A 12,107-nucleotide genomic window follows, 5' to 3' on the forward strand; every position below is an offset into this window, starting at 1 on the left:
GCTGTGAACACATGACAAAGAGTCTGAGCTTGAGATCTGCAAGGAATGTGGGTAAATAAATGTTTGTGATATGAGGAAATGCAGTATGGATAACTTCAATATGTAGTGATACAGCACAGCCTATAACAATGACATCACCATAGCAATTTGCTGGTTCCTATAAAAAAAATAGTGAGATGTTTTTTAGACACGCTCTTGCCTCCAGCCACTGACACATAGATATTCATTGTTATTTCACTTTCTTTCTCTTCTTCTTTAGCTAGCCTGGCAGAGTGTGCAGCTTTTTTTTATGTACTTTCCTGAAGGTGAAATGCTCAGAAAATACACTGTTCAGAGAGGTTCCTTTCTTTCCTTAAGAGAAAATAAATCAGAAAATAATCCTTGATTTTTCCATTGTGCTTGCAAGATTTAGCATAGGACAAGTCTATGTATAATAAACAAATTAATGTTTGTTGAATGACTAAATTCAAATACACAAAATGCTGTACGATTAAGATTGACCATATAAGTTTTGATAAAAGTGTAGAAAACATACACGTCAGAAAAGGACAGGCTTTTCAACAAATAATACTGGGAAAACTGTAGAAAACTTCTACATGTAGAAGAATGAAAGTAGATCCATATTTCTAACCCAGTGTAATAATCAACTCAAAGCAGTTCAAATGTAAAATATAACACTGTGAAACCATCAAAATGCTAGAAGAATAAGTGTAATAGACTTCAGGATACAGGCATAGGTAGGTGTTTCCTGAAAAGGACTGCTATAGTACAGGGATAATGACAAGCATTGGCAAATGTGTTACTGAATCACAAAGCTATGTATGGCAAAATAAATAAATAAAATAAATAAATAAACAAACAAATAAAATCATCAGATTGGAGAAAGGGGCCAGAAAGAAGGCTCAGGGCTAAGAGCACTTGTTCTTGCAGAAGACCTGGGTTCAACTCTCATCAACCTCATGTTGGCTCACAATCATTCATAACTCCGGTCCAGGGGATCTAATGCCTTCTTATCTCTGTAGATATCAGACAGGTATGTGAGTTACATACACTCATGTGGCATAACAATCATAGTCATACAATAAAATAAAATAAAATAAAATAAATTAGTAATGGAAAAACAGCCTATAGATGGGAAACTAATTTTGCATATAATATACCAAAGAGGTAGTTAATATAAAAAATATATAAAGAACTACAAAAAGTAAATTCCCTCAATTCCCAAATGATTCAATCAGTAAATGGGTCAATGGATTAATTATCAGAATAGGCAGTTCTAAAAAGAAGAAAAACAAATGATCTGTAACTACTTGAAGACATATTCTATGAGCATCCTTAGCCATCAGGACTACGCATTGGAAAACTGCCTTGGTACTCCATGTTGCACAAACTTGAATGGTTAATATAAAGTAAACAAATGACAAATGTAGGCAGAAGTATCTGTCCTACCAGAAACTCCCAAATACTCAGCAGCTGCTTCCCAATAATTGACTCAGATGCTTAATATTAATTACAAACTGTTTGGCTTATGGCTCAGGCTTATTACTTACTAGTTCTTACACTTAAATTAACGCATAATTCTTACCTATGTTTAGCCACGTGACTTTAGTACCTTTTCTTATTCTCACCTTGCTTCCTCTGTTTTTGGCTGGCTACTCCTTGACTCAGCCCTTCCTCTTCCCAGAATTCTCCTAGTCTAGTTGCCCTGCCTATACTTCCTGCCTGGCTACTGGCCAATCAGCATTTTATAATCAATTTGAATGACAAATCTTTACAGTGTATAAGAGCATTATCCCACAGCAAACAAATGCAGATGAGAATGCAGAGATGAGGAACTCATATACACAACTAGAAGGACAGCACAGTGGTAAGCAACTATGGAAGGGAGTGAGGAACCCCCCCAAAAAATACTCTCAGTAATATGTTTATATTTACAACCTAATATGTTTTCTAACTTCCTCTGAAAAATAGTCTTCTTAAAATATAATTAAGTTTTGGTGAAAATTGTGCATAGTAAATGACGATGAAAAAAAGGTTTTACTTTTAAGTAAAGAAGCACAGGAAACACTAGAAGAACTTATCAAAAAAGGATTAGGCAATGTCACATTATTAATGATTTTGGCAAAATTTAGTGACCATAAACCACAAATATCTGTTAGACTTAAAGAAATGAACTAATCTAGTCATTTGAAATACTTCATAGTTGATCAATTATTTAGAAATCGTTAGGAGAAAGATTAGCATTATGTAAGATTTTGATACCTTAGAATCTGATAATTAAAAATTCCCAATGACAAATTTTAAGCATCCTTTAAAGAGCATTCAACTCTTTCTATTTTAGTTCTTTTAATTAATTTTTGAGAATTTCATATTTGAGTACTACATTTACATCATGTTCAGCCCTCTTTCTTCCTGTCCATCTCCTCCAGTGTCATACTTCTTCTCAAATTCATAACCTATTTTTAAATTACTGTTACATATATAGGAACATATGAATGTACACACACATAAACACATATGCACATGCACTAGCAACCCCTAAAATATATGAATAGAGCTTGCTGAGTTCATTTTGTGTTGCTCCTATGCATATATATTTAAGGCTGACTACGCTGAATTAGATAACTTAAGAGAAGGCTTTTTCAAGAAAGGAATGACGATCTCTCAGTAGCTATTAACTGCCTGTAGTTTCACGTCTAGAGGTGGGACCTCATACCTTATTTTGCCTTTGGGGCTATCTTTCCTGGTTGGTCATTGTTGTAACTCCTAGGACTTACAGCTGTCTGGGTTGGGACTATCGATTGCTTTTCTCCTTTGCTCCTTGCGGAGCACCTTCTCGTATTTGGAAGCTAATCCACAGAAAGGAGACTTCCAGGTCAGATGCAGCTCAATTTCTCTAAGCCCTGTGTGGGAAATACGTGGTGTCTTTGGCAGTAGGTTCTTACTTACAAGTTCAGGGAGGCAATCAAGAGCGATGGCAATAGCCTGTATTATTTTGGAAGTATCTTCCACTACTCTAACCCATCACTTAAAAGGAGATTTCCCATGCCTGGCACTAGGTATGAAAAACAAAACAAAAACATAAGCAACCATGCCAGGCGGTGGTGGCACACGCCTTTAATCCCAGCACTCGGGAGGCAGAAGCAGGTGGATCTTTGTGAGTTCGAGGCCAGCCTGGTCTCCAAAGCAAGTTCTAGGAAAAGCGCAAAAGCTACACAGAGAAACCCTGTCTTGAAAATACCAAAACCAAACAAACAGACAAAAATGAAAGCAACCATAAAAAGATGTGATATTACTAATAGGGGGTAACAATGATGAATCCAGAATGGGACTTAGATAAGAAACAACTAAGCCAAAGTGTTAATTAGCAGTAATAAAGATACATAACAAAATGGCAGCAGGCAATACTGACTTTCCCCTTTATTTGGGTTGAACTGCATTTAAGTGTCATGTTTAGTTCTACAGAGCATGGGTTCAGGAAAAGAATTAGACATTCCAGTATTTCAGAGGAGAGAAACCAGGAGGAGATTAATGCAAGGAACAGGATTGGGATGTTTGTCTGCAAAAGAGTGAGCGTACTAAGAGAATGAGTGGATGTCAGTTCTGTCAAATGCTTGCTAGACTTTATAGAAAGTACACATGCTTGTTTTAAAGACACAATTGGCAGGGCGTTTTTCTACGAGCACGTGTCAGAGAAAATTATGGTGCAGAAATTCTGATGAAGAGAAAGCTTATTTCTAATATTTAGGAGTGATAACATTTTCTATAGGCTGATTCTGTCTCTATCAATTTATGTACCATTTAATAACTTGACCTACTATTTATTATAGAACAAGTTCTAAAATTTCAGCTCACTTAATTTTTCTTGATTCTAGTTTTTTCCATCTTCCCACCCAGGACGTGCTATGCAATATTTAAAAAAAAAGTATTATTATTGTTATTGTGGCCTAGAAAAAAATGTGTTCAGTCTCTTTTTAAACCATAAATACCTTTATTATAGTAAGAAATAGACAATTAACATTGATGTATGCTAAAATGGTAAAATGAGTTTTCTCAATTCCCTACTCTTTTCCCTCTCCTCAGATTATTACCAAATATTATATTACATTTTATTTAAAATGTATTTTAGGAATATGAAACTCTTAGATTTCAAATTTAATTTTCAAATGGCAGCAGGGTGGCAAGAACATTGTTTAATAATACCTAGAAGATATTAAGCCATTACAAATTATATAAAATGTTTAATTAATAAATGCATTTCTCTTTAACCATTAAGTGCATTTGCTATGGTACCAAGGGGCCAAACGTGTATAGAAATTAGTTATTAAGCACTTAAATACAAACTTTACTAACATAATTTGATTTTTAAGTTTTGTAGGATACAAGACATACTAATTTGAAGCAAATGCCACTAATGAAAAATAAAACTGATGAATCTAGAACCTTTCTGGAGCCAATCTTCAATAAATGAAATGTTTATATCTGTTAAAAAGCATGCATTTCCCTTTCAGACCTTCACATAAGTCCCATACCCAGGAGATTTCTTGTGAACTAGAAAATGTAAAAGGCTATAACAATTTCAACATTTTATCTGAATTTCCTGAACTGTTCTGTGCTAGAAAAATCCTTGAAGCTTCAGTTTTCTCTGTGTTTACAAATATTTAACTGACATACATATAAATGCAGGACTTTATGGATGCACCCACGGTGCTGGTGGCAATCTGCTCTTTGGCTTCTGTGACTGTTGGTGGGAAAGATGCCTTATGGCATATATCTCCTCGTTCCCACAGTTTTTATTTCATGTTGGCAGACGATTTCTAAGAGCTATTTTGCATCTGTCCAGTCAGCTTTAAGCCCAGCACATACAACCAACAATGAATTCCTTATCTAAACTCAGCTGACTACACCGATGTTCCAGATGTTCCTCCCTGCTCAAACATCTGTTACTAAATGAAGAGAGAAAGGCCTGTGCTTTTTTTTAAAAAAAAACAATTGATAAATGTTGTTTTTAGGGTTCTATAGAGGTATTGGAGAGATAAATTAATATATTTTAAAAGAGAATTCCTCAAAGTGGCTTAGATGACTTGGAATGGGTAGTCCAAAAATGTCTGTTTTCATGAGGCCGTGGACCTGTAACTCAGTCCATGAGGCAGATGCCTTCACAGTAACAGTCTGGAGAGAAAGGCCAGGGGTAGTCCTAGAAAGCCTTTGGTCCTCAGTACACATTGGAAAGTCAAAGCAGCAGAGTTCTCATGTGAGGAGAAGATTGCAGCAATGAACAGAGTAGAGGCTAGTGAACAAGATGGGATAAGTAGACAAACGAAAAGCTTCTCTATCAGAGCTCCTTGTATCGGAATCTGTGCTGGAAATTGCCACCTGCAGCCAGTGCAGATCCTCACACTTAGCGAGTACTCAACACCAACATCGATGGGCGGCGGAAAATAGCCTTTGCGATCACTGCCATTAAGGGTATGGGGCGGAGATATGCTCATGTGGTGTTGAGGAAAGCAGACATTGACCTCACCAAGAGGGCTGGAGAACTCACGGAGGACGAGGTGGAACCTGTGATCACCATCATGCAGAATCCACGACAGTACAAGATCCCAGACTGGTTCTTGAACAGACAGAAGGATGTGAAGGACGGGAAGTACAGCCAGGTTCTGGCCAATGGTCTAGACAGCAAGCTTCGGGAGGACCTGGAGCGTCTGAAAAAGATTAGAGCCCACAGTGGGCTGCGCCACTTTTGGGGCCTTCGTGTCCGAGGTCAGCACACCAAGACCACTGGCCGCCGGGTCCGTACTGTGGGTATTTCCAAGAAGAAATGAGTCCCATTTTTTATAATCAATAAAACAATTCCTCGGGCACATTGCTTAAAGTTACTCTGATCTCAGAAATCCCTCAGAGGTATGCCCAGAGCCACTTCTCATGTGTGACTCTGTATCCTGTTCATAGCATGAACTATCACAAATAAGCTATATTTCCTTGCTTCCTACACTGGGCAAACCTACTAAATTTTAGTAAATCTCCTTATAGAGACAGACAATGACAATATAATGAAAATGGAATAGTGATAATTTTATTCTAGATCTAATAAGTTATTATGAATTAATGAGATGAACAGAAGAAAATAATTTCATTCAATTTGCTGTGGGAAGGAGCATTTATATTTTATTAAGTGGTTTCTCCTGAGTTATTTTAGAATATTATCAATACAGAAACTATTGGCAGCTTTAGATCCCTTTATTTGTTACACTTTGTCCTCAGGACCATTGGCAGACCTTAGAAGGAGGGACTTGGAAAAATGGAGCTTATGTTCTAGGGGACTCCAGACTTCACTTTGTCAAAATCACCTGGCTCTTTAAAGGACAGCATTTGCCTCTTTAATTGATCATATTTTGGTAGGCCATTTTTAAATTCTAGGCTAATAATTGCCTAGTTCCTTCAACACCGAGTTAAGCTGTGTGTCTACAAGGAAGAAGTCTTATTAAAAGGATTAAAGAGTCACTAAGAGAAAGCTAATGTAGTACACTGCTCCATATATAACAGCTTTTACAGGAATGTTGGCTCAACTTAAAAAAGATGAACCAAGAAAGGACTCAAGACAAAGGTGACCTCCTCTCAGACTGATATTGCTTCTCTACCTAACTAGCAGCACGACTAACCATAGCACTTTGTAGCTGGAGAGTTTTCTCTCCAGGTCCCGTCAAGCCCAGGCAGTATGACAGACCACTTATAAAATAAATACACAGATGCTTATATTTAAACTGTTTGGCCTAATGGCTCAGGCTTCTAGCTATCTAGTTCTTACATCTTAAATTAATCCATTTCTATAAATCCATACCGTGCCACGTGGCTTGAGGCTTACCAGCATCTTCACACGCTGCTTGTCATGGCAGCAGCTGGCAGTGTCTCCCACCACCTTCCTGTTCTCTCAATTCTCTTTTCTGTTAGTCCCGCCTATACTTCCTGCCTGGCTACTGGCCAATCAGGGTTTTATTTATTGACCAATCAGAGCAACACATTTGACATACAGATCATCCACAGCAGCACTTTATGGAAGACAGTTGTAGAATAATGTTAGTACCAATAAGCAGAGATGTTGAGGGATTAGTTCTGCACTGATTGTAAAGAAAGCACACATAATATCCTATGTTGATTTTTTGGAGTAATGTTCCGGGTTTGAATTAAACCTGATAGAAGAGGTACAATTGATTAGACAGACAATAATGCCTCAGATTTTGACTAATGAGGCATGGAACTAATGTATCTCCATTAATGCACCATTTGAACTGAGTGATATTAACTACAGAGAACTCTGGTTTACCTGACATAATATTAGGACTATTAATAAGTGTTCATTGAAGAGTAATGGGATGATATGCACTGTAGAATTCTTAATAAATACCAAGCCCAAACATTAAAGGAGAACATTCCCTCTAGCTTTTACTGAAGGCTGTGCTTCTCATCACTGCATTTCCAGGAAGGATATGCATTTAAATTGTGTCTCTACATTATAGTCTGTGCCAAAAAAAAATCACAACTGTCAAATACTTGATGAGAAGAAACATGTATGAGAAATTATTTTCATTCTTCTGAGCATTCCTTGAGAGTCTTTGAAAATGTTTCTTTTGTAGAAAAAGAATCTACAACTCTTGTACAAAAGGGAGAATATTTCAGCAGATAATCAGTTTACATTTTTGTTTCATGATTATACTCTCAAAAATGGATTTTTCATGTCTCACATTACCACTAGTTCATTAAATTATGGCTGTAAAAAACAAACATATTTTCCTATGAATTTAATTATTGTATTGTCTTCTCAGGTCAAATAATTTCTTGAAGACAATCTCTCTCAATTTCAGTTCCACATACATATGGCTATAGAGCACAGTATAAAAAGTAAAGCTCAAAAAAAATATATGAATATTAGGGAAATGTAATGGGGTCAAACGTGAGGACTAATTTCTTGGAATGTGTGGGGTTTTTTTTTGCTGTGACAAAAACCTGTAATATCATAAATACATAAATAAATTAGTATTAAGGACATTTAAAAATAATATTTTACTTTTATCATATAAAATTAAGATGTATTTAAATGCAAAAGTCTTCTCCTCCAACTTGAGCAATTTATTCTATTTCCATGGAGTTAATGTACTCATCAATGTCATGAAAAAGATAGAATGATATAGAGCAAATATACGAGAAACATGGAAGATTTGATTCATGTTTGAAAAGTAAAGACATCCAGATAACCAGAATAATATTATCTTAAAATTGCACTCTCATTTTAAAGCAGATTACTAATGCCATTTTCCCATAAATATAAATAAACTGAATACTTTAAGAAGGACTTTTTGTAAGAGATGTCCTAGAAAAATGACTAACAGAATTGTAAGGAGAAAATGATACACTGATCTCTAATAATGTCATATATACACATGTCCATTCACATATAGGGGCACACACATGCATATGTAGAGACACATAGATATACACACTCACATACATGCTTATATACAAAGAAACATCTTTAATTTGGAACTTAACAAAGCTTTCTTCAAGTAGGGATGGCAGTAACGTAAATCAAAAAGTCCCAGTTTCATTAATGTTTCAAGACTTCCAGAAACCCAATATTTGTCCTGGTTTCTCTTCCCCTATCCTGACATTCCAGGACATCATAATCACCTTATGGAATAGCAATTAGCAAGTAGTGTTGGGTCTAGGATCACTTAGGATTGAATGACAGTACCAGCAGTGTACTACATAAGATCCTCAGTATGTCCTAAATTCCCTCTCCTTGGTATAATGCAAGATATGCTTAGTAATTATGACATTGAAAGTGTTAGCATGCTTCACACTCATGATCCTAGAAATTCATGCCCTTTATATGGCCATCTACCATCTTTATAAAATATACCACATATATATCTGAGCTGTTTGTGTAGAACATTATCATCCTTGCTTTCCCTAGGGAGAAATGGGCTTCTCTCTCCATTGTTGGACACTATAGTTCAAGTCAACTTTCCCTGATACTATGTGCTGTTCTGTCCAGATGCTTCATGTTTTCATTCCGTATGGCAAGTCATTATGCTGATCTGATGAACTAATGACTTTTAAGGACTGACTTAGACCTAAGCTCATACTCTTGAACCTTGGTACCTGATGATAGCACTCTTTCTATGAGATAAAAAAAAAAAATGGAACTTCATTTCTGCACTTGGCACATCAGAGGTGACTGAGTTTCATTTGTCTCTCCAAACTAAACTGAGTTCCAAGTCATTTTATGTTTACAGACATATTTTGATTTGATAAGATTCTGAATATCTTTCCAATGTCATTTCCCCACTTGAGCAATCCTATCCAGCTTTGCAGCTTCTATGATTCCCTCCTAGACTACTCATTTTCTATATAAATAGCCTCTTCCTTCATTTCCTTGTATTCTGTACTCAACTGCTACCTGCTGTGGATATCACTCTATGTAAATAAAACACTGATGGCCAATGACCAGGCAGGAAGTATAGGCGGGACAGAGAGAGGAGAATTGGGGAAACAGGAAGAAGGAAGAGAGAGACTGCAGCCACCGCCAGGAGAAGAGCATGTAGAGACGCCAGTAAGCCACCAGCCACGTGGCAAGGTATAGATTTATAAAAATGGGTTAATATAAGATAAAAGAACAGTTAGCAAGAAGCCTGCCACGGCCATACAGTTTATAAGTGATATAAGCGTCTGAGTGATTATTTTATAAGTGGATTGTGAGACTGCGGGGCTTGGGGAACCTGGAGAGAAGCCCTCCAGCAACAAATGGCACCCAACGGCTCGAGTTTCCACCTTAAACCTGAGAATATTTAATAACCAATTCTAAACAGATCCAAAACCAGGTTCCTGCTTCTTGTCTCATACGGGCAGCTAGAAGCGGCAAAAACGCAAGTTTGGACACTGGCGGGTTCCTGGCGGGTGCGTTTGACCGGCAGTATGGCGAAAATGAGGCATCTGCCAGCGGCAAATTAAGCTGTGTGGTAGATTTAGTCTTTACTAGTATTTAAAAAAAAAAAAAAAAAGAGGTTTCTGGGCTACACGCTGCTTTGATAAAAGCTTAGACCCACTATTTCTGAGACTTGATGACTCCCAGAGCTGGCGGAAAACGTACCACTGCCATGTTGGGAAGCTGAAGTGGGCGGAGCCAGCAGCCACAGCGCCGTTTCAGGCTTACAATGGTACAGTTTAAAGCAATAGGTTCAAGGCTCAAGGTAATATAAAACATAAGCCACATTAAAATGGCTACCACACAGAGAATCTGGATTATGTTCTCTTTGATATTCATAACTAAAGAAAAACATTTGATTACAAAACCTGTTGAGTTATGCCAAAATGTATATTTTAAAGGTACCTTGACTTCAAAATTTGGATATAAGGATATGTTACTTTGGAAAAGAGGTTCTGCTTTTGTTTCCACAGAAAGCCAGAGGCTGTGGACTTGTTCCAGATTAAGATACATCAGGTTTCACCAGCCAAGACCCCCTGAAAGGACTCCGATGACACCATGGCCCAGATGATCCAACATCCAGATCGGTTTCAAGGCAACTGGTTCACACAATACAGCCTCACGGACTACCCCATAGGTCTAAAATTTTCTTTGCGTCCCCATAAGATACAGCGCCCCCCTCCAGCAGGAAGTAGTAAGAGATGCTACGCCCAAATTCCCAAATATACTAAGCTGGCTTTAGAGGTGGAATTGGCTCACTCCACCTCTAAACCCAGACATATTGCTTTAAAAAAAAAAAAATGGTTAAGAGATTCTTGTGTCCCAAATCAGAAGAGCCCTCTGGTGTGGGACAGAGAAAAACCAATATTTTTATTTAAAACAGGTTGATTATAAATGTGATCTCTTTCTAAAAAAGAAAAGGGGATATGATATATAGGAGGATATGGAGATGATAAGATAAAAGGGTAGATTAATGAACCTACTTTTAAAGAACAACTTGTTTAAAATGTTTTACATTGGTATAGATTTTAGTTTATGTTTAAAATGTTTTACATTGGTATAAATTTTAGTTCATTGATACAAACTTGAAGTTAATTTTGTTATACTGTATATATATATATATATATTTCTATTCTTGTTTGAGGTATTATGTTTATATAGCTCATTTAAAATTGTAATGGATAATTAAAAAATAGATTAATAATTAGTCATCTATGATAATCATATCTGTAGCCATGTTAGTTAAGTCTTCTAGGTATACATAGATATATTTCAGATAGATAGGTAATCTTCAAACACTTCATAGACCTGGAGAATATGGCATTTAAATAACTTAGAATTCTGTTGACGTGAGACACAATTGCTCCTGGCTGCACCAATTTGATCCCGAGAGAATGTTGGGCTTCTAAGACATTTCCATTTGGAAGTTTGACCACTGTACTCTGCCAAGACAGGGTAAGATGGTCTCTTAAAAATCCTGCTTCTAAAAATGGTCTGTCAGATACTCTAGGCCTGTAGCCAATTTGAATGCACTAACAATGCTGAGAAACATTAGGTGACTGTCTAGGCTGCCAGCTGTCTTGGTCTACTCTTGCAAGATTCCCGAAAGTTGCTTGCATCCATCTACCATTTCTCAGGTACCATTATGTTCCTTCTCAGGTCTTTGATGTGGTTGAAGACTAGATAGTCGTAATTTCCTCAGTTATGATAAAAGATAAGTTAGCTATAAAACCTTAAACTCACAAATATAAGATAGATAGGACATCTTCTTTAATATTGTAACTATAATTCTTGATCGGTAATTGTTTTGTTATATGTAATTTTACCATGTTAAAGTTAAAACCTTCCTTTTTAAAAAAAGAAGAAAGGGGAAGTGCTGTGGATATCACTCTATGTAAATAAAACACTGATGGCCAATGACCAGGCAGGAAGTATAGGCGGGACAGAGAGAGGAGAATTGGGGAAACAGGAAGAAGGAAGAGAGAGACTGCAGCCACCGCCAGGAGAAGAGCATGTAGAGACGCCGGTAAGCCACCAGCCACGTGGCAAGGTATAGATTTATAAAAATGGGTTAATATAAGATAAAAGAACAGTTAGCAAGAAGCCTGCCACGGCCATACAGTTT

The 12,107-nt window shown here is 36.9% G+C and overlaps 2 protein-coding genes across 2 annotated transcripts in view; one reads left to right on the plus strand and one right to left on the minus strand.

The window, feature by feature from the left end:
• The window catches only part of Hcn1 (hyperpolarization activated cyclic nucleotide gated potassium channel 1), a 384,202-nt gene that overhangs the window by 138,350 nt on the left and 233,745 nt on the right, over nt 1-12,107 (minus strand). The gene's annotated exons all lie outside the window — the stretch shown is intronic.
• Nucleotides 5,105-6,063, plus strand: LOC114704260 (40S ribosomal protein S18-like). The gene is made up of 2 exons (XM_037209575.1): nt 5,105-5,254; nt 5,406-6,063. Exons 1-2 carry the CDS (start codon nt 5,105-5,107, stop codon nt 5,823-5,825), a joined length of 570 nt encoding a protein of 189 aa, XP_037065470.1. The 3' UTR covers nt 5,826-6,063.

Source organism: Peromyscus leucopus, chromosome 11, assembly GCF_004664715.2.
Source record: "Peromyscus leucopus breed LL Stock chromosome 11, UCI_PerLeu_2.1, whole genome shotgun sequence".
Classification (NCBI taxonomy): domain Eukaryota; kingdom Metazoa; phylum Chordata; class Mammalia; order Rodentia; family Cricetidae; genus Peromyscus; species Peromyscus leucopus.